Source organism: Lampetra fluviatilis, chromosome 13 (assembly GCF_964198595.1).
Source record: "Lampetra fluviatilis chromosome 13, kcLamFluv1.1, whole genome shotgun sequence".
Classification (NCBI taxonomy): domain Eukaryota; kingdom Metazoa; phylum Chordata; class Hyperoartia; order Petromyzontiformes; family Petromyzontidae; genus Lampetra; species Lampetra fluviatilis.
Genome location: NC_136287.1, coordinates 10555814 through 10579649, shown reverse-complemented (window position 1 = coordinate 10579649; position 23836 = coordinate 10555814). Strand labels below are relative to the sequence as shown.

General features: G+C 43.4%; 1 protein-coding gene across 1 annotated transcript in view; it reads right to left on the bottom strand.

Annotated features, from left to right (window-relative positions):
• Positions 1-23836, bottom strand: part of LOC144935533 (ADAMTS-like protein 1) — a 143251-nt gene that overhangs the window by 59086 nt on the left and 60329 nt on the right. The window contains exon 4 of the mRNA XM_078862286.1: positions 2493-2620. Coding sequence (XP_078718412.1) covers positions 2493-2620 — 128 coding nt within the window. The remainder of the gene's footprint in view (positions 1-2492; positions 2621-23836) is intronic.

The window sequence follows — 23836 nt, the reverse complement described above, 5'->3', positions numbered from 1 at the left end:
CACTCGGATGTAAACAAAGTTGTTCATTTCCCTGGCTTGGGCTACGTTTCTAGATGACACTTAAACGAGTATCAATTACGACCAGCACAGTGCGATGTTTCCCCCAATTTATTCACAACGTGGTTATGGAATTATGTAAATTGCCACTGGGATTGTGTGTTTGCACGCTGGTGGGTGTGGCATCGCACTGCAGGCCTCTCTTAATAGATGCCATGCTGGCAGCATTTGTGGGCCTGATTTCTATAATTTCCGGAGGCTATACAGCTGTATTGCGGTATTTAGAAGCCAGACTGTGTGGGAACCCACGTATACCCCCCTTTTTCTTGCATGTGTGTGCTCTGTAGACAACACATGTACATATTTAGCAAATGTTCTGCAAATACTGAAATCAGATTACTACACACATTTTAAGTGCAGTGTGCCCATTCCCTTCTGAGGTTCTAAATTCAATGTATAGATATCCAAATGTATCTCTTTCCAAGCAAATAAAAATGGTCATCCTATGGAGAGACTTGCTGCCACCATGATAATGTGGAATGCCCACCAATGGCTCAGGAACTCCAGGTGCCGCTCTAACCTGCCCACAAGCATGCAGACCACTTCATCAATGATGACTTGTTCAAAAATGTGAACTGGGATGCGCTCACTGATATACCACATTGGTGAAATAAAAACAGGCCCAAAACAGGACGGCGGATGTAGTTCTGCCCAACTACCTCCATTGGCCGAACACAATTTTGGGGACATTATACAAAGTATTACACCAGGCTAATTGCTCTGATTTGACTGCGGAACAAAACTGTACATATGAGAGGCGTTAATGTGAACCACCGAACGGCCAAGTAGCACTGAGAAACAAACGGGTAAAAATGTGCCTGTGGCTACAACACGCAGGCATGCTAGCTTGTTTAAAGCACAAATTCATTAAGATATAAAGCAAATAATCCAAAGCATTTATTGGCCGCTTTTAAAATGTTGAAACAGAGCAGAAATCCATTTGTACTCAACACAATAAACAAGATGTTATGACCTGTAGTTTCCCCCCAAATTAGTGAATTCAGTTCACTACCATAACATACAGACCTAACCGTGGGTGTCCATCCTGTATAACAGCCCTCAACAATTTATAGTATTTACCGTAACATTTTAAAGCAGCTTGTCGTTGGGAAGTACAAAACACGTGAACATAAACGAGACGACCACCACCGAGGCCTAGCTATGTTAACTGCCTCATTGCAGACAGACATAGGTGTGGGTTTGTCCATCGCACACGTGGTGGGCGTTGATTGCTCGCTCATTGTTGAGTGCGAGACCGAAGCAACTTGCTGCGCTGCCATCCTCGTGGGATTCACCGACCACGATGAGTAATCCGAGGAGCTGATGATGCTGGTTGGTCACACATGTTGCCTCAATGAATATTGCCTCAGTGATGCAAAACGGATGCAGTCTATTTGCCTGCACGGAGGCAAGCGGTCGTTTATATAGTATTCTGCCGTTGATTTACTCTGGAAAGCCTCACTGAGGCTAATGACTCGTTTTTGGAATTATCCTGCTTTGGATGTTTGGCCAATTTCATATCGAGTATATTAGCACGTGGGAGCAAACGTATATGAGTAATGAACGCCCATACGCATCGGTCAAAAACCTACTTGCTGTACTACCTCGCCACCGATGAGTACGGTTGGCTACGTAGAGTGCGAAATAAATCCAACATGCATATATACATAAAAATATAAAACTACTTAAGCGATAAACTATTGTTTATCTTACCAGGTAAGGCCCACAGAAGCGACCTGGCCACAAATGAAAGCTCAACAAAGTGGCTTATCGTATGGAAATGTATTGCAGCCAAATACTGTAATCGCACGTTTCTAAATGTGGAGGGAAAAACTAGAGGACCTGGAGAAAAATCCACGCGACCACAGGGTCGGGATCAAACCCACGACCTCCTGCATACCAGGCGAGATAGTTAACATCTCGCCACCGTGGCGCCTACCTTCCCATCCTCTTACCTTCTACTAACCCTGTGGCTGGGTGCTCCACCATGCATGATAGTGCATTTTCCACCAAACTCACCTCATTCATTCATTAATCACACATAGTCAGCGAAGGACCGTTGCGCCAAACCTGTGACCTCTTGCGACAGCGTTCGCACGAACTGCTCTTGCTGCCACACACCGCCGTCTCGAGTGATTTGTTTGATCAACGGATTAAGGGGTCCACTTTCGAACCTCAACCGCCAACTGAAGTTGCGCAATTTGCTGAAGGAGTTTGCGCATCAAGAGAGGCGACGTGTCCAAAAAGTGACGGCCGCCTCCCTCGACCCGAGCTCTCAATCGCTAGGAGACCAATCGCCGATGCAATGGTGACATTTCTGAAAGAGTCAAACCATCGGATGCCACCTCTGAAGTTGCTATGTCACGGATGCGCACCGTCACACTCGAAGCAGCGGCTCAAAAACTCACTCCCACGTCCCGCAGCAACGAACTCACCTGCCCGCCAGGCACCGTCGGATGGAGTACGAGGCCCCACCTCCGCACGTGCGCGAGCACTCGCTCCACGGGCCCCAGGCGTCCCAGGTGGGGTCCCTCTCCTCTTCCTGCTGGCTCCCAGGCAGGACCTGCGAGGAGGACACAAGAGGACAATGGACGGGAAGGAGGCAGGGGTGAGAAGGGAGCAAGGCATGGTCACGTTTGCGTGCGCGTGTTTGTGTTGGGGGGGCTGCGCTTTGAACCCGGCGACCTGGGTTCGATTCTCGCTCGCAGTCAACTCCAGTGATGATTATCTGAACCGGTCCTGGGCCTCCTCTAGGTCGACTCGGCCTCAAATAAATACCTGGCGCGGTGTGTAAATGTCACCACTCGGGAAATAAAGGTGGCCGGGCGTGGTGATGGCCACTCACCCACCCCCTCGTGTGCCGTTCCGGCCTTCATCGGCGCTAACAGCACTTTCCCCAACAGGTCTGTTAAGGATATACGGGGGATCTTTGTTTTTTGTGTCGGGAGCCGCACTCCGGCAAGCGACATCGCGAGCAGCGCCATCAACTTTACTCGCAGGCAAAGAGGCCCTAGGCAGGAGAAATTTGATGGAAATTTTATCTCCTCTATCACTTCAACTCTCGCACACGATCCCCCCCACCCCCGGACAAAATAAAACAATTCTAATCGACGCTTCTGTCCCACATATGCGCAACAAGAATTTTGAAGATCAAAATTTCCCCGTGAAAAACGTAAACGTTCCGCCACCACTTGCCCACACCTGTGTGGCTCTTGGTGGCTCTTAGGGGGTGCGCACGTGCTGGTGATTAACCGAGGAACGCCCCACTGCTTTTTTGTCGGCTCGTTTCGATGGGAGGGGAGGGAAAGGGACATTTTAGGTTTTCTTTTTTGTATAAATCTCCTCCTTTCCACCTCCACCCCCCCCCCCCAGCTTCTTCAAGTTCCCTGCTGGGTTTGCCCCTGGAGCAATGCAAGTGGTGGTGCGGTGAAACAAGCAAGAGATGTGTTCTGCCGAGTGTTCCATTACAAGCGGGGATCCAACGCTCTTGCGCGCGTCACGGTGCCACTGCACGTACACACACGCACGTGCAGTTACGGAACACCTGCTTGCAGCCGCTGTTTTGTAGAACATGCGTACTTTTTTCCTGCGGTGCCCAAATCAAGTGCCCACTGTTTTCGCTTAGCTTGTGGCCACTTGCGAGGGTTGCAAGTGGCTACAATTTGGAATGAGAAGGAGACCATTAAGCCCATCTGGCTCATTCTAATATGCACCGACGCCTTCTCATTCACTCTTGGAGGTTCTCATGGCATTGCCACGTTTTCCCACCATTAATGTCTTACCCAACCGTCTTATTTAGTAACCACGTACTCGTTCCTACCGCTTTTGTAAGTCCAATTCGTTTTGCTTATCCAGCAAATATTGGCAGGCTTATTCTAAGAGATCAGTTCGTAACTCACTAGGAACCAGTCTTCAGTGCAGTACCATTTATTGCAGGTTTTCTCAACCTTGCTATTGGCCACAGAGATGTTTCAGTCAGAGTGCGCAATGGTGTTTGTCAATACACGTCAAAACAGAAACCTCTACACTTCACGTAGCTCAAAATAAGGTGCAAACTCAAACTACCACCCAGTTGCACAACCGTGACCAAAAACCATCCCATAGACACGCACAGCTCAGCCTTGTCCGTTAAATGCCACGTGTTTTCATTTTGCATTTTATGAGGCCCAATATTAAACGAAACGATAACACGGCTCAATCAAGTGTTAGCCTCGGTGACCGGAGCCAAGGAACATCTGCAGAAGACTGAATAAATTTTTTGTTGCAAAATGTCGAGCGTTTTTTTACTACTACACGCGTAATTGCAGAAATTAGGCAACACACGCAAAAATGTGCACCTCAACTGGAATAAAAGCCTTTGCACGAAACCATTTATTAGTGGAGGAAAAAATTATATCAAAACATGTTCGTGAACAGACGTGCATGCCTCCACTCAGTCTTGTTCGTCCCCAGCCTGCCAACTCTTCGGGAATATCGTCAACACAATTCGTGATGACAATGTCTGCCTCTTTGCCGCCCCCCCCCCCCCCCAATTATTTAGCATGAGACAAGCAGACAAGAGGCAGGAAATCAATTATTGGCACTTTGTTTGCAGTGCATGATGTTCTCAGACCCAGCGTGCCATGAGCCATGTAATATGAATTTAATTAGGTGTAATGCGGGCTAATATACCACAGGTGCTTCTGCTCAGCGGTCACAATAACATAACCTCTCAGACAGGAGCTCAATTATATGTCCGATTGAATTTTAAACGGTGCACTTTACACTAAAGAAAACATTCGACACCGGGACATAAATTGATTGAGCATGTGACAGACAAGCCTTCTGTTATGAAATTATGTTACAATAGCCCCCTATGTTTACCAAATTACATAATAAGGCTTGTAATGACCGCATTGGTTTTTAGCCATTATTTTCTGGCATTGATGCGTTTCGTTAAGTGCATCTGCACAATTTTGAATTCTGCTGTTGTACATTAATTATGTTCTTTGGCTAAGCTCCTGCTAAATCCTGGCATTAAGAAGATTTGTAAAGCCAGATCTTGGTTCCATCCCCATGTACGAGGGCAGAAAATGCCCCTCTTAGTCAGTGAGCAGTGGCATTTATAGGCTAACACTAACACCCTGTCATAAACCCATAAACTTAATGGGAAGAAATGTTGGTAAAACAAGAACTGCACTATTTTTTTACGTGCATTTTGCTGCGTGATTTACAGTTCACGCGGACAATCACCAGCTACAGGGGGGTTATCAGCTGGCTGTTGCAGACTTCCCACCACTTTGCCCCAACTTGTGTCGACTATTTCCACTTGTTTTTTACTGCAACGACATCCTCGGACTTCGGCTGCATTGCGGACAATAAACCAAGCGTGCAAACAAATACCAATGCAATTGAAAACACATCACAATAAAGTACGATCATACGTACGGCTATGATTTTGTACTGGGAACAGCAAATAATTGTTACTGCACCGTCGACCTGATTACGTTTAACTAACACGCGTTGACAATACTCACAGGGGTGCGGTGGCCTCGTGATGAGCACAACGCCCTGACAACATGCTGACGTGAGTTCAACTGTTCAACATGGCTAACGTCAGTTCAAATTCAAGTTCATTTATTAGGTTTAGCCCTGTGAGCCATTCGGCTCTTGAATCGGGTGCAACCGCAACAAACAAAAAAACAAAAACATGAACAAAAAAACATCTTAAAGTGAATATGTGACTGAGTGCAAACAAAAAAAAATCCAAGAAAAGACGGCAAAATATTGCAGAAAAAAACACCGTGCAGTGGCGAGTGATAACTGAATTGGGTCCTAACCTCTTCTTGCACACTGACCAGGGTGTCAAACATTTGCCATGTCGACAAAAGATGGGGAGGAGGGAGGCCTTCATTCAAAGGGCTGGTTTGTGTTGTTATTATTGTTGTTGGTGTTATTTAGCACGATCAATATTGATCCATATTCGCGATGTTGCACGTCGGTAAGGGATATAATGTTGCCCTCGGTGGTGATGTCATTCCCTTTTCAAATGTTCCTTCCAATTGGCTGGTAGAGTGTGAGCAAAAACGATTGCAACAGAAAACCCTTCCAGTGTTGCCAAAACCTGAAACTATGTTGTTTCCTGCATGATTTTATGGTTTATTTACAAAGAAGATATTAATGGTCGTCTCGGATTTATACAAACTTCACTCTGAATGGTTAAACGAACCAGCCTGGGTTTTTTTGTATGTGATGGGAATTGCAGAGGAGACATTTCAATCATGGCATGAAGATATTTTTTGTAACAATATACACACATGAGCACATGGACACAGCTCATAAAGCGGAGTGATATATATATGTACGCAGCTTTTTGGTTGGGTGATGAATTGCAAACTGCGGTGCCCGTGATCAAACGCGTGGAGCGTAGAGGACAGGGTCAGGGTGGCAAGAGCCAAAGCTTTCATGTCTGAATTTGGCGACTCCAAATCCGAGTCACGCTCCCAAACGTTCTTTCACAGCCGGGCCCGTCCGGCCGCTCTAAACAACGCCGCCAGCTCGCGCGTTGCTTTGATCAGCGGTCTCGTACGCCGGACCGCGGCTGCCTCTCAATCAGGCTAACGCGGCAGTTCTTGGCAGAGTGGGCCCCTTTCACAGGCCAGGCCACGCACTGCGTGCCGGGGCGACGCGCCGCCGGTTACCCAGCCGCACCTGCTGTTTTGCACCGTGTGCGACGGTGCCGTCGATAACAGAGCTCTCTTTTGTGCTGGTGGGCAGTGGATCGTTTAAAAGTCTGGAACGGCAACAGTATTGAGACGTTCGCTTCCAGTGTGACATTGGACTACGATGAGCATGGCTTCATTTAAAACGTAGCTGTCTGGGGTTGAGCCCCAGAAACTATTTCCTGCCTCCCCCCCCCCCTTTTCCCAGAGGGGTCCAGTGGGTTGGGGGTATTGGGCGTAGGGGAAATCTGAAAAAGATTTTGTGAAAAATTACGCCGCGATAATGAGAATGGGTTAACGGCTTTCATAATCGCTAACTGAAAATGCGTCATAACTCGCATTATCATCACCCTGTGCAATGGTACTTTTTCAGGAACAGCTCAGCTCTGAGTAAAAGTCATAAACTGAAACAATATTGTAGTTTTCATGGACAAGGCCATGTGCGGATGTTGGTGATGTTTTCTTAAAATCAGTCGACACTTGCGTAATGATAGATGCACCTAATTCAGGCTGGCAATCGCGCCAAATTATCGCAATCACTTCACATTACCATCTGCACACCGCGATAAAGAACGATTCAATTACATCGGGTCAAGGGCCAAACTCTACAGATAAATTATAGAGCAAGCTTACAAGTTTATCCACTAATGATTTCACAGCACGGAGGCTGAATGTGCGCCCTCACACACGCACACGAGTGCAAGCGCTTTAAAGAACCTTGAATAATGTGAAGCTACGGCTCATGTGTTCACGTTCACTTTAGCAAGCGCCGAATGTTAATTGTGCGCATCGAATACACTGCCTTGCCAGGGGTTTGGGAGGGTTCACAGCCAACGTCAATGCAAAGGTCAGTATGTTATTTGCTGTTATTTACTGGCAGAAGAACCTCTCCCATTAATAATAACAAGCCTTTCCCGGTCATGTCATATCTCCCAGGTAAGAAGGTCATGGGCACAAAGCCCTCCAAAAACTATCGGCCCCTGTTTCAGAAACCTTTATGTTGGGCATTAATCACTGTGACGCTAACCATGCCTTTGGGAGGGCCGGTTTAAAATGGGGAGTTACATTTCTCAGGGCTATTAGCAGGACTATTATTATGCCTGGCTGATCAGCCAGAGATAAAAATGTGGCAATAACCAATGTCAGCATGCTCCCACTCGCTTTACCGGCAACACACGCTGGCTTGGAAAATCCACACGTGCTTAATCTTAAGCAAGACAGTGACAAGCATCCAAAACGTGGTGAACTGTGCTTTATCACAACAAGTGGTGCTCACCATCAGCTTTGCTAATGAGTGCATAACAAGGTTTCTCAAGGAATATATTAAATTATTGAGATTTATAGCAGATTAGGAGATGTGGTTCTAACAATTGTTGACTTTCAGTGGCACATTATTTAGTTGTGGGTTATTTTTTTAAAATACAAAAATGCAGCAAATTTAATATTAATGTAATTGCAGTTGCTCAATTACTATTAATGCTTTACAAAAATAAATAATTTTACGATTATGTGTTCAGCTAATATGTGGTAAAGTATTTAAAGAAAAGTATTTAACATTACATTCTTTCAGACCAAAATATTTTGATTATCTTAATCAAGTTAGAAAAACAACTGAATAATATGTTTTTCGTAAAATTATTAACTGAAAAACGCTCATTAAAGCAAACCTTTTTTGGTACGAAAGAATGCTGTGCTTTTAAGCTGATGGAAATGACTCACCAGTCAGCGCCATGAGTCAATTAAACTCTGGGATGCGATGAAAGTGAGGGCCAGCATTAATGTCCCCTTAATAATACATTCCCACAACAATGAGAAATTTGACCGAATCCCCATTTGGGTCATTCTACAATCGGCTGGGCAATGCTCTGGGTAGCGTCCCAACACTACAGCTCTTTGGGCTTGCCCCCCCCCCCCCCCCCCGTATTCCCCCCACCCCCACCCTTTAATATTTGAGATATATATATAACAAAAATAATTTTCGTCCATGTCTTTATTTATTAAAAGGAACAGCTCTGAAGTTGACCTCTGCGAGATATGCCGATGACCGCTCGCATCTCTTGTAAGTGTGTGTGGCTCCCTCTGTTCAGCGGTGCTGTTTTATCATCAGCTGTGAAATTCAGTCTGGAAAGCAAATCGACTGGTGGACTGAAACATATTTGTATTCATCATGTGCAGATACAGAATGGAGAAGTTTAGCTTTTTATGCTTTTATGCGCAATGCCCCACAGCAACGCTGAATAAGTTAGTGTAAAACATTTTTATTTGTGCTGAACATGGCCTCATAGTGTATATGGAGTGCTCTTGCAAATAACATCTGGCTGATGAGACCCAGAAAGAAAGTCCAGAGTTTCTTTCTGAAACAAATGCTGTTGGACGACATTTGTCCGAAAAGCTGCTGGACTAAGAAATATTGCATTTGCACGTGGGGTTACACCACAGAGTTCTGATTATGCACAATGTGTTTACTTATCAAGCTGTGGGGCCTTATTGCAGCCTGCTAGCTGGATTAGGCTGTCATGGGAACCCAGGTCAGGCCCACTTGCCTGGGTCACGGATAGGGCTAGCCTGGTTTCAAGTCTTCGTGGGAACGCGGCATCAGATTACGCTCTTTCAATTGTGGCACGTCCAGTGTCCCACTCAAATACACCTGCCATGGCCAAAGCCACCGATAGCAAACGTGAAGTCATCCGCCCAATCGGTGTTGTCGGAAAAAGGAGCTTATCTAACAAAGTGTGGTCGTATAACTTGGAGGCTAATATTGATTAGCTTGCTCAGTTTGCTAATCAATTCGTATTCTTTTTCTCAGACAAAATTCCCACGTTTTTATGGGGTCGGCTGCCTGAAAATAGAATAAATTTAAATGGTATTTTTTTCATAACTTTACAAGCTAACTACACAGACCAGTATGTGGTGATGTGTGGTCCAACAACGCCCCACGCCTTACACACAGTGTGGGGAGGCCTTCATCCAGCAGCGGATTTACAAAGGGATGTCAATGTATTTGTATGGAATTTCTTCGTATGCATTGACAATATAGAACGAGCAGCTGAAATGATTTTAATGCCGCGCGTTCTTTCCACACGTATCGCGATAACAAATACCGATTCGTCGTTATTTGCCGATGTGATCTGCGAATATTTGAACGTCCATTCGCCGTGGCCGAAAAAAATTCACGTTTGCGCGCGTCAGCCGAGGAAACCCACGACGCTTAATCCCACGCCGTCATGTGGGGCCGTGAAAATGACCTATTTTGGACGTAACAGGATACAGCGGCAGCGGAAGGCTTCTGCAACGGAGTCACCCAGCCACCCACCCACCTTCTGACAATTCCGCACGTGGGATTGAAAGCGGGGCTTGCGTTACAGCCTCGCTCGGAGCGTTAACGGCGCCCAACTCCTTCACGTGAGACCGACAGGTAACCAATACTCAAGCAGCAGCAGCAGCACAAATATACGACAGACGGAGAGGTCAGAATTCTACTTTTTTTTTTAAACAACAAAACCAAATTCCAATATTTAGTGCATCGCATTGAATACAAGGTTTGAAGCAGCGCCGTCCAGACACTTAATGAACAAAGGCTAACATCTACAAACATACCACAGGACGAACGTCAACCGGGCGAGCACAAATAGCCTGCGGGCCTACGTGCAAAAGGCATTCCGGTTCCAGTAGCAGGCCCCAGACAAACAAGGCTGATGGACAATACCTATGGGCAGGCATTGGTGGTGGCAATGATCCGCCTGTGTGGACACCATCTGCAGTGCGTGTAACTGTGAGGCTAAGCGTGCTCTTAGACATCGTTTTGGAAAGTAATGACCATTCGAAATGAAATACATAATTGGTGGGAAATGTTGATGGGATGCTGCAATGCGTGTTTCGTGCTTTTTTAAGTGTTGTGGCCTGTGTGTGGGCTAATGTCAGACACGTGAAAAGTTTAATTTTATATTACGCAAAATTACCTCACCGCGTGACATCACTTGTTGTTTTATACAAAGGGAAAAGACTTAATTGTGGCCAATTATTTGCAGATAGGGTATTTCTAGTCCCATGAAAATACTTCTAAATAGACGTATTTATTTAACATTTAATAAAAATGTTCCTGAGAACATGGTCGAATGTATTTTACGCTGTACAACTATTTAAACGGTAAGAATAACCGCTCAATCACGCTTTATAAAACATGTCCCGCCGGAAGGTGTTTTATTATTCGCAGCAACAAGCCATTGCACACAGTGTGCAGAGAACAAATATTCCCACACAAACAAGGGACAGATATGTGATGTTGGTGTTATTTGAATGAATCGAATTCATTTGGTTCATCTGCTCAGCACAATAAAAACGAGCTCTCCCACAAACGTATTAGCCAAGATTGTGTATTTAACGCCTTTTTATTTCTCGAGTTGTATTTTACACTGGTTTTAATCTAATCCTTTTGTCCAAAATCTCTACTTTGATCCGCCAAAAGTGTAGTGGCCATTGCATTCACACTTAACTGCTTTGCCAGTGATAAATTGCCTGGCTTTGTGGGCCAGGCAGCCCTCAGAACAAACACTGCTTGCTTTGTTCTGAGCCGAGAGCAGATGGACAGTTTGTACACAATATCAGGATTGTCCACAAAGGAAAAAAAATTGGCCACTCCAAATAACAATAAATTCCACAGGTGCCAGGTAGTATGGGTTCAGTAGGCCTATAGGGATGACCTATGTTGACCAATGAATCCAAAAGAATGATTGCTTACACGCAGCTAAGCCTAAAGCACTATTTTGTTGACCAGTTGCTCAGGACAACTATGGGAAAAAAACTGCTTATTGTGAACAAAAATGTTCTAGTTGTCCAGAGGAATGATCAAGACGTGCGAGTGTGTGCCGTAAGCGTGCGTATTTATATAAATGTGAGTGAACATGAATGTATGTGAACGTATGTATGCGGGTGAGGTGCTCGCAAACAGCACTTGCCTCAACGGTGTGTTAAGACTATACGGGGGATCTTTGTCTTTGTGTGTGTGTGTATATATATGGGGAACGGTGGCACAGTGGTTAGAGCACTGCGCTATTAATACGGCGACCCCGAGTTAGATTCCCGCTCACGACCAATAACAGCGGCGAATATTTGAACTGGTCCTCAGCCTCGCCTAGGTCAACTTAGCCTTAAATTAGTACCTGTTTTGGTGTGTAAAAACGTCAGCTATGGGCAACCAGAGGTGATCGGGCGTGGTGTTGGCCACCCACCCCCTCCTGGTGTGCCGTGCCGGCTTTAATAGGTACTTGCCCCAAGTCTGTAAACGCTATATGGGGGATATTTGTCTTTGTAGATTATGACGTTTGAGGGAGTGGTAGTGGAGTGTTTCACACAATGCACTCAAAGCCCGATGACCTGAGTTTTATTGTTGGCCATGGCTAACAGTGTTTGAATGATATCTGAACCAGTCTGGAACTCCCTTAGGTCGACTCAGCCTTAAATGAGTACCCGCTTTTGTGTGTAAACATTAGCACTGGAGAGAGAAATGCAAGCCACGTGTGGGTTGCTGTCGTGCAAGTCTTAACAGGGAGTTTACTAACATCGCTGTTCCGATAGTCTATAAAGGATTTACTGTGGACCTTTGTCTCTGTACGTATGTCTATTAGGGAGGGAGGTGTGGCGTTGTGATTTGAGCACTGCAACGGCATCCTTACAAACCCAGACTTGATACTTGGTCACACGCAACACCACTGTCGATTGTTATCTGAACTGAACCCGAGCCCCGGTTAGACTGGGCCTCATCTTAGTATTCTATTATTTAATTTAATTTATTATTTTATCTTTAGACGTGACTTAACCGAAAGAACCAAATAATAATTCCTGCAGTCACGAAAGTTCTAAAATTAAGACTCATCTTAGGACTTGCGACCATGCTATGGTCCGGTCAATGTCGCAAGTAGGAAAGACAAAGGCGGTCAGGTGTGCCGCTGGCGCACACAGCTGGTGAAGAATGGCACAGCTTCGTGAGTTAATAACACAACAGCGAGGATCATCGACTTGGCGAGCACAATGATTGACTGAAACACGATTTCAGCAGTGGGAACTCTTCCCGTTGCTATATACGTGGGCCACAATCACGCATTGCATCTACGCAGTAATGTATAGTAGAGGTAAATACGTTTTGGTGAAACATTTTTGTGGGATTAGGGAGAGATGTGCAATCGGAATTGCTATGGTTTCTTGTTCAACCGCTTCACAGCTGGTTCTGACATATGTACATGAAATTCTTGATGATGCAAGGGCTGGTACTGCATTCAATCACCCCCCCCCCTATTCAGGAAACAAGTTGTTTCCATTAATGATAAGCTTTTAGACTGGGGAACTGCTATGCCAAATACACACATGCATAAATACATATACACATGGGCATAATATACAAAAATGCCGCACATACACGCTCACACTTACACGTAATTTGATTGACTTATACCAGACACTCTTTGCACGGTACATCTATTGGTACTTATTTAGGTTTGAATGTGCTTGTTCGTCCAGGAAAACCTCACTGAGTTTCACAACGCAATTTTCAGGAGAGTCCTGCCAAGTTTGTTTTTGCAGTAGGGAGGAATGATCGCTGTGCATATTTCCAATTGAGTCATTTATTGGGTATTTTTTCAAATTTGACAAATTTGGACAAGGATGCCAGCACACAATGGCCTACTCTTGACAATGACATCACAGGATCTTTAATCCATAATACATCTTTAATGTGCCCTTGTCAAGTAGATGGTGTATACCTTTAACGCTCAACACGCCGTAAGTATTAATCAAGCAGACTGCTGCGTACGAACCTTGAACCTCTGCAACAAGTGGGGAACGCACTACTGCTAGGCAATGTCACCACCCTAATATAAGAGGTGTTGCCTCTGTTGTGGATAAATAGGTTTCACTGAGTAGTTCAGTAGCGTTATCTTCTGAGGCTATTCCCTGACACAAAGCGATTTGCTGTTCACTGCAAGAATTCTGGAAAAAAAAGATAAAAATTATTGAGGTGTAACTTTTCTCAAAACGGGAATAGACTTGCAGAGAAACAATCAAGACTCTTCACATGTGAACATTCGCACATTTAAACATTGACACATGCCAGCGCAGCAAGAACAATTCCCAGATCTGATGACGGTCGCATGGCACCGGCAGCGTTTTTCACGGGTGTGACCACTTGGGATGACTTTTTGCCGGATATTTCCAAGTCAAGTGGCACATGTAGCCACGACACCTGGTGCAAATATTTATACAAATCAGGCTTCCTTCCCACGCGTGGGAACGAGTGCGGCCGCGCCTCTGCAGTGAAGCGCACGGTGCCCGTTTAAACCTTACGTCCGCACGGGGTGGCTCGCTCGCGATGGAACTCTGCCGCGCGGTCCTCTTCTCTGAGATTGCCTGGGACCGCGGGAAGCGTGTGAATGTGTCTGATGAACGAGCGATAGCAGCAGTGAAAGGCCACACCGTTTAATCGGTTTGGCTGAAACGTTAGAATGATCAATTTGAAATGCGAATTTATTATTCTTCTTGGTTTTTTCGGTAAAGTCACGTAGAAGGGAAATAATAAAATAATAAAAATAAAACATAATATGTATTTGATTTTTATAAAATAATCAAAATAAAACATAATATGTATTTTATTATGTTTTATTTGTATTATTTTATTATTTCCCTTCTACGCCACTTTTCTGAAACAACCAAGAAGATGAATCCCTGCAGTCACGAAAGCTTTAAATCGGAATTTTTTTTATTGTTGCAGCCCGCAGTACATATGAATTGTAAGTGCACTATTTAGGCTGCACATGCACATATTTGCACGTATATTTATTCAGTAAGGTGAAGGTAAAAAGGTTGGTGCCGCAACCTCCGATTTTAGTTATAGCAAGCGGACTGGCCACTTGCACCGCCATCGGGATGTACAGAGTGTAGGCTGTAGTAATATTACGAGCTCTGTGAAACAAGACCACGACCAGGTGTTTTCTTCCTCTGTCTAGGTTGCCCCAAGTTTTTGGAAGTAAAAACCACACACACACACCGCGAGCCTTAGCTCATGTTGCATTTAAAGCGTGGAAAACCAAACATTGAATTAAAAGCTAATAAGGGGTGTGTGCGGGATTTTTTTCACCCAATTGGACAAACTGAACAGGGATCAAGTAGGAACTATGCCTACAGCTGCCGCTTTTTACAAGCAATAAACGCAGGGCTTCAGTGTTTCCGCAAAGCAAAGACTCGTAAACTTTCAAGCTGGGCACCTGCCCAAGTGGGAAAACAAATGTCTTTTTAGTTAGTATTTTATTGCCTGGAAAAAATCATAAAAATTTTTGAATAACAGCAAGCTACCCAAAGTGGCAAAAATCAGGGGAAGCAAAGGGTAAAAAAAAATAAGTAAATAACCTAACAAGCAACGTTATTTTAAGATGCTTGCTTGCAGAAGTATGAAGGACCAAACTAATAGAAACGTAAAAACTATTTATAATAACTATTGAGTGAAAAATTAAGAATTCGATGTCCTTCCTTTAATTCTGCAGAGCCTTAGATTCAACGTCACACAATTCTCAGGGGTCAACTCAACTCTTCTTCCCTTTAGGGGCGAAACATTGAGAAACACCTTTTGGGATATTTCGATTTAAAGCTTTCGTGACTGCAGGGATTCATCTTCTTGGTTCTTTCAGACTCTGTCTCCTCGACAGACCTGTTCTCCACCTGAGGACGGCTACTTGCGTTGTGGCCGAAACGTCGTGAGAATTATTTTATTATGTTTTATTTTTATTATTTTATTATTTAAATTCTACGTGACTTTACCGAAAGAACCAAGAAGATGAACCTTTTGGGATAGTCAGTGTCCTGTAGCCAGAACCGGTCCTTGACATGAGAGTGTAGAATTCCCACCACTAGCCCCCAGGTACATTGGTGTAGAATGACACCAGCAAGTGCTTGCTTAGTGTGCGAAGACATTTTAAATGAACAAAATCAAATGTTCAACGGTGCGGCCCAGCAATTTTTTAAGCTACTGCTAGGATGAGAAAGCAGAAGGTCTCCACTAGAGGGAGCTCTAGAAAAACCCCTCTAGAGGGTGTTTGGCCTACTCTTCCCCACTGGCCAGCCACATTGTAAGATGTGGGAGTATCTCCACCACTGGTTGATCGTGGTGTCCCCATTTATATTGCTGGTTGGACACAGGTGGGAGTTTAACTAACTTATCCATTGTTTCAAACAATGAGAGCTGACACAGATTGATATCACCTAAATATTAAACATAAATCAGTCGTTGTCAAAGAGGCAAAGCACAATTTAAACTGTACAAGTGTAATTAAACCAATGCTCACAAAGTGATCCGGTATTATAACTTATAAATATTTATAAATGCAATTGCATGTGTGCACACAAAAAAACTCTTGACAAGTCAAAACATTCGGCGATAGTTTTTTTGTGGACGCTAAATTACATGATGTATGACTGGATAGTCAGACTAATGGGCAGATCTCAAGTTAGAGTGAAGCTTCATTAATTTGTCAGAAGGAAAAAAAACCGAGCAGCTTAAATTACAAACTGCACAAAGGCCAAAGCATGAAATCAAGAGGCTTTATATAATTACAAGCCACACACTGCTAAGTAATATACAATTTTGGCATAAAATGTATATCGCCATCCAACAAAACCAAATATCTTCCACGGACAATAGCTATCATGGATAATTGTAGTCTAACTGCAAGAATGTTCCTGCTTTATGGGAACCTCATTTGCCAGTAAAAATATGATAATTGGTTTTTTACCCTTCTATCTGGCAACAAAACTGACACCTTTTTACACGGAGTCATGTTTGCATAGACTGCAATACCTGCAGTCATAATACAAACAAAAGACATAACTCTGATAATGTGGAAAGCTGTCTCGGGTGTGGACCAACCAACTTCAAGGGCAGTGCACATTATCAGAGTTATGTCTTTTGTTTGTATTATGACTGCAGGTATTGCGGTCTATGCAAACATGACTCCTTGTAAAAAGGTGTCAGTTTTGTTGCCAGATAGAAGGGTAAAAACCCAATTATCATAATGTTCCTGTTTGTTCTATGTCCATTTGTCCATGTTGCGAAGAGCACCTACTTCCTCCTTACTTTTATATATCTAGACTCTCGAGAAAATCACAAGCACAGATTTATTATTTTTTAATTGAGGAATGTCGTGAGTCGCTTGGCAATTGTGTTTTTTTTCCAAACATCATGACAATGAGCCACAGCCAGTCATACCATTGTTATACCAGAACGCTCACTTCTTCAGTCTTGCCTTTTTAAATCCTTTATATTAAGTTCACTTGCTTGCTTGCTTAGGACCGTGCAAATCTTTCGGTCGTTTTTTAACCCACTTCCCGTGATCCAATCGAGCTGACATTTTCCACACAGACTCGTTGTGCGTAACAATTAATGTTCGTGAAAAATTTTTTTCCTAAATTTTACACTTTTTAGGACAAAAATATTATATTTCATTGCCAATTGCTTAATGCTGCCATGCAATCATCTGACCCATAGGTGGCAGCCATCTCAAGCCAGAGGACGAGAGGACTCTAGCCGCCACGCATATAAAGGATTTATAGTGAAAAACTTTGTTTTTACGGGTTATACTTGTTAGTTGATCAATTATAGTTGGTTTGACTCACGTTTAACAAACAGGCATGCACGCACGTGCTTGTGCAAATTGTCGCGGCTATTTCCGATAGGAACCGTACTTAATTCCTGCGATTCCATCCTGGACAATTCCTGTGGGAACCACAATTCTTCTATGGGAGATTCCCCATGCTAACATCTCCATGTATTTGAATGGGATGCAAACAGGGATTCTGCCTCGGAAGACGTTTTCAACAGAATGGGATTCCATTGAGAATCTTAACTGAGCTAAGCTTGGGCTACGCCAGGCCCCACGACTCCTCCCTTCTTGGCTTGTTGCCATGCCAAGATACACACAGTCTGACCCACCCCCCACCCCCCACAAGGCTAACTATATGCTAATCTTTTTTATAGTTCCATAGTTCATTCAATCCCTGACTTTTACACAAGTGAATAAAACAAATTCAAGGCACGTGACAAATGCAGCCCAAACCTTTCTATACATAAATACTAAACGTTCAACAAAATGCGTGCTGTTCATCGTTGCTCGTATGCCATGAGCCAGTGGTGGAACCTTCTTGGTTCTTTCGGTAAAGTCACGTAGAAGGGAAGTAATAAAATAATAAAAAATAAAATAATAAAAATAAAACGTAATATTTTATTATGTTTTATTTTTATTTTTATTATTTTATTACTTCCCTTCTACGTGACTTTACCGAAAGAACCAAGAAGATGAATCCCTGCAGTCACGAAAACTTTAAATCGAAATCCAGTGATGGAAGTTCCACAATCCGATGTTGGGTATAAGGGTGGCTTCACTTTTGACTTCCCACAAAAGTGGTACCTATTTTTATCAGCCCCAGTGGGATAATAGGCTGAGTCACCTCCCAACCGAGATTCAAATCCACACCTTCCAATTGCAAACCACACACACTCCAGCACCTTCAAGCTCACATTCAATAATGCACTTGCTCATGACGCGGGTCAGAGCTCGTAACATTGTGCTGCGGTGCAAAACATCACGCAAATAGGCTCTTGGAGACAACAACCAAAATATTGCAATTAACACTGGCGCCGGCTACAAGCATCTGAAGTAATGAACGGAGGGGGAGGGGGGGGCTTTCAAATATATACAAGGCCTATTATTGGACTTGCAGCTTTAGGAGGTGGAGGGAGGGAGTCATCAGATACCGGTGTCGTCTGTCCCTACGTCAGAGGTCGCAACCGGGTACCCGATACCCGTACCCTACCCGTACCCGGCCGGGTACGGGTACCCGTTTGTGACCCTGGTGCGGCCGGGTACGGGTACGGGTAGGCCGTGAGTCACTGGTGAGTAACCGTTTGTCACTCATTTCGGGTAGGGTACGGGTAGCGTACGGGTACCCGTACCCGGCCGGGTACGACCCTGGTGCGGCCGGGTATGGGTACGGGTAAGGAATCAAAACCCGTTTGCGACCTCTGCCCTACGTGCTCACCGAGAGCTGTAAGCGTGCGGTGAAAAGTTGGCCACGATCTGCTAGGCGCACGGCCGCCGTACCCTCCCGGCTCGCGGCTCTGGCCCCTCTTGTTCCCCGTTTCCTGTTTTGAATGAGCGCATGCGTTTTCTGCTGGCCGGCAGTCAGCACGCGAACCTGTAAAATGTAGGCAGCCTCTGCTCAGAAGCTACATTTCCTGGTTCCCTGCAGACAAAAATCACTGTCCTTGTCTTGTTCTTGATTTGGTGCTTGCGTGTGTTTATTTGCGTTCTCTGGGTTTTTTTTTTTCCACGTTAAATTTGGTTTTCTGAAATGGTATAATGCACCCTTGATTGACTCTATGAATTCCTGCCTATCATCATTCCGGCGGAAGCTGACAGCGGTTTATTTTTTTAAGAGAATGGTCTATGTCGAATGAATATGGAGTTGACACCATAGGCCCAGGACTACCAATAAAGATGACCACTGCCCTGTGAAGATTTGATTGTGTGGCAAATGTGGCTTTAATACAAACTGCGTATGGTCATAACGATTGACAGCCAAACAAAGGAACATGCTCATGGCTGAAAACCTCAAGAGGATGTTTGGAAGCCTTCATTCAGCAGTGGATAGAACATTTTTGCGGTTGATGAGAATGAACAGGAATATGATTTTTAAAAAATATTATTTACACCACACTGTAGATTATTCTCCCATTGTATTATCTAAGTTATGGTATCCAAAGTAAAAAACCTATGTGAAGCATAGCATGATGTTGGCCTCAGTCTATAGAGTGACAGAGCCACCTCGCAATAAATAATTTGTAGAAGTTGCACACACACTGAGGCATCTAACAGATACCGAGTATATGATGTCACTTTTTGGACCGCGTGGCTTCTTATTTATTTAATGATATAGCTTGAACAGTAGAAACCAAAATAATCTACATTTTTTCTTTATCATCCAAAAAACTCAAACTGGGACAAGCATTTAACTCAATGTTGTTGTTTCAAGGAAATTCTGGCATATGTTTACAACCTGACAGAAATTATACATTATGGAATATTTAGCAATGTTTCCACCAACGTGTATTATTATGTTTCTCTACCCAGGAAAGCCTCAGTGAGTCCCAATATACTTTTTCAAGACAAATCCCAATTGAGAAATTAGCAGGTCATGTTTTTGTTGTCGCTAGTTTCGTCACCGGTGTAAAATGCACGAACATAACTTTGCTCCCACCATCCCCCCCATGGAAGACATTCAAATAATAAAAACGTTTAACTGCCAGGTCTTTACGATGTCCATTGGACAACAACGAAGTATGCATTCTAGATTTGAAGCTTTCGTGACTGCAAGGATTCATATTCTTAGGTTTTTTCGGTAAAGTCACGTAGGTAAAAAAATGTTAATTAATAAAAGTAAAATAAAATAAAAATAAAAATCACGACGTTTCGGAGGCAACACAAGCATCCGTCTTCAGGTGGAACCGTCAGAGCACGATTGCTGTATGAAGTATGCATTATTCTCGGCGCGTTGTGTCGCTTGTTGCTGTGGATTGTTTTGGTGACTGTGGTCTCCCCGGTCTCACTGCTGCTACGGGCGCATTAACCAACGTCAAACATCGCATGGCGGCGTGACTGGAAAAAAAAGCGGAGGCCCTGCGTGCCGGCGTCACGGCTCAAATTCCTTAAAATTACACCCCAAATTACATAATCGGTATAACCGCAACAACAATATCGCCCTCTACTGTGAAACTACCAGAGACGTGTAGTCGTGTGTGAAACAGAGTAGTCCCTTCGTGATATCCTTGAGATACGTGAATGGCGGCATGAGTCGCAAAACAATGAAAAAATATTTGATTTTAAATGCCAGTGTCTGTTCGTGATATCCTTGAGATACGTGAATGGCGGCATGAGTCGCAAAACAATGAAAAAATATTTGATTTTAAATGCCAGTGTCTGTTCGTGATATCCTTGAGATACGTGAATGGCGGCATGAGTCGCAAAACAATGAAAAAATATTTGATTTTAAATGCCAGTGTCTGTTCGTGATATCCTTGAGATACGTGAATGGCGGCATGAGTCGCAAAACAATGAAAAAATATTTGATTTTAAATGCCAGTGTCTGTTCGTGATATCCTTGAGATACGTGAATGGCGGCATGAGTCGCAAAACAATGAAAAAATATTTGATTTTAAATGCCAGTGTCTGTTCGTGATATCCTTGAGATACGTGAATGGCGGCATGAGTCGCAAAACAATGAAAAAATATTTGATTTTAAATGCCAGTGTCTATCTTCCCTCTCGGGTCAATAGCGTCACTATCACCATAGCAGGCTATATATTTCGATGTAAAGCTTTCGTGACTGCAGGGATTCATCTTCTTGGTTCCTTCGGTAAAGTCACGTAGAAGGGAAATAATAAAATAATAAAAATAAAACGTAATAAAATAATTCTCACGACGTTTCGGCCACAACGCAAGCAGCCGTCCTCAGGTGGAGAGCAGGTTAAATATTTACATCAATAGCTCAGAGCCGCCGAAACAGTTGAGCGCCTCCCTCCACCACCCATGTGAACATTCACACACTCTCGACTTTGACTTCTGAGCGTTGCTTACTGGGTTCCCTGTGTTGAACCGAGTAGGTTAATTTTGCCTGAATTACCCCAACGCATAAACCCGAGGAGCTACATGTGAATGATGGAATGAACAATGGCAGTGCAAATACAAAATGCCAAGATTTTTGTCCTGCCAATAGGTGTTACAAAACGTTCAACATTCACGAATGAGCGCACGCATAACACAAAGCGTTTTCATTAAAGTTCGTACAACATGGAAATTTAATCTTTTTGCTGTAGACGTTCTGACATGTTTGCAATAATTTAACTATGTTATTGTTGTGTAAGAGAGGTCACAGTAGTATCATAAACATACAATGTCTCAGTCCCGTGGCTGGTTAAGAAATTGATTTGATTTATTTATCACAAATATTTTTTCGTAGGCAATGTTTGGCATAAGCCACATAAGAGCTATATAAGAACGTAACTAAGCCCTTTTGTAATTTTCCCAATTTAATTTTTGAAACATCACTTTTTTGCATGGCAAAAATTATAAAACCGTAACATTTGTCTAATCCATTCAACCATCTGATTTTAGATGTATATGTTTCCTTGGCAATAGTGGTGAACCTTACCAAATAAATACATCCTTTTGTTTCACGGCTCCCCGAGTGCTACAAAAAACCTTTCTACAAATTTTGTAAAACAAAACAAAAGGCACGGCTCTGTTTCACATTAATGAGCAATCGGGTGTCTCTGTGACATGACAAATCCATTCTCAACGACCCAAGATCGACCTTCCTTTTTTCTCGGACACCCTGGGCACGATGGTTGTTCCTTCCTTGCCATTGTTCAAACGCTTTTGAAAGGTCCAGCCTGGGGTATTTTCTGTTCCTCACCACGGCGCTGTGCTTACTCTGGCTGCTGTGGTACTTTTACCTTCTCATCCTGTTACAGCGTTCCCAAGTGCCTAATCGGTGAAGCGGGCTGGATGCAGGATGGGAAGTACTTGCAGGTCCGTACATTCATTTTGGCGCTTTGACCTGGCAGCGAATCCCCTGCCACGCTGTTATTATTACTAAACTTTAATTTGTTTCAAGTGGTCTCTTGCCAGTAATGGCCAAACCTGGTCATTTACAAGCCAGGTCAACTGCTGGAATCAATCACCCTGAGCCAATTTATTTAGGGTTTTTTTTTCCATCGTGAAAACCAATCTCCATTAAATAATACAAATTTAAAAACACAAGGTCAAAACTCTTCACTAGGTTTCAAAGCCTACGTATGGTTAGATGGCCGCTTTCATATAGCAAGGTCCGACAAGCTGAAATTAATAATATCAGATCTCAGCGATCCAGCTGGTATGCCACATTCCAAATATTCTGGTCACTTTGGCAAGCGGTGAAGTCATTCCGCACGCAGGGTTATGGCAGTGCACATTTCGCGTGAGTGCCGTGTGGCTTTGGCACGGTGTGGTGGGGTACAGCTGCTGGGAGTTTGTGCCCAACATCAGCCAACTTTGGCTATTTTTATACATGGGGCTTCTAAGCGGTCAGTGGCAAACATTTATCTGAAAGTTTTTTTTTCTCTCCAAACAATGGGCATAAAAAAAATATATTTCATCCATGCAGCCACCAAAGGCTCTTGAAAACGCCATGCAAAACCCATTGACAAATTGATTGATTGTTATTTTAAAAAATCAGTAATTTAGTGTATATGTACTCAATTACAGTAGTTGCTGAAATTAATTAATGTTAAACAGTAAACCAAATACCTGACATCTGAAATTTCAGGTCCCAACATCACAAACACGTTTGTAGCACAAGGTTAAGACCATCTCTGCAGCCTTGAAGATAGTATGTATGTGTCTGTGCCAAATGTCGTGTGCAGATGTAAACAATTGGAAAAAAAAAACGCGGCGCACAAAACAAAATAGGCATTCATAATTATAAAAAATATTAACTAAAAGAAGAAGCTATTATAAATATGTTAATGTCAGTGTTAAAGTAAATGAAATAACCCATGTGTCCTGACTTTTCAGCCACCCTGTATATGGCTGTAGCAAACATATAGTTGGGGGCCATTGAACATTTATTAATAATATATAATATCTGAAATAATGACCCCATTATTTTGGGTTTTCATCTCGAATTTACCTATGTACAGTCGCCAATGAACACAAATCTATTATTCTTAGTGGGCAGGCCAGATTCGAGGAAGAGAGAGAGAGAGAATAAATACCTCCTTTGAAAAATGATGTACAGTTTGCACGCGAAGAAATGAAAAGCAGCTTCCATTTAAATGCACATTAGTCTAAAACATTTTTAAAATAATCGTAAATTGTTGCCATGTGGTGCCATGGTTATGCCCATGAAAGGGGTGTATGTGATGTAAACATTACCAAATTTCTGTTACATTCATATATTACCATGGCTAATGATATTAAATATAAAAAGAGTGCATACTTTTTATT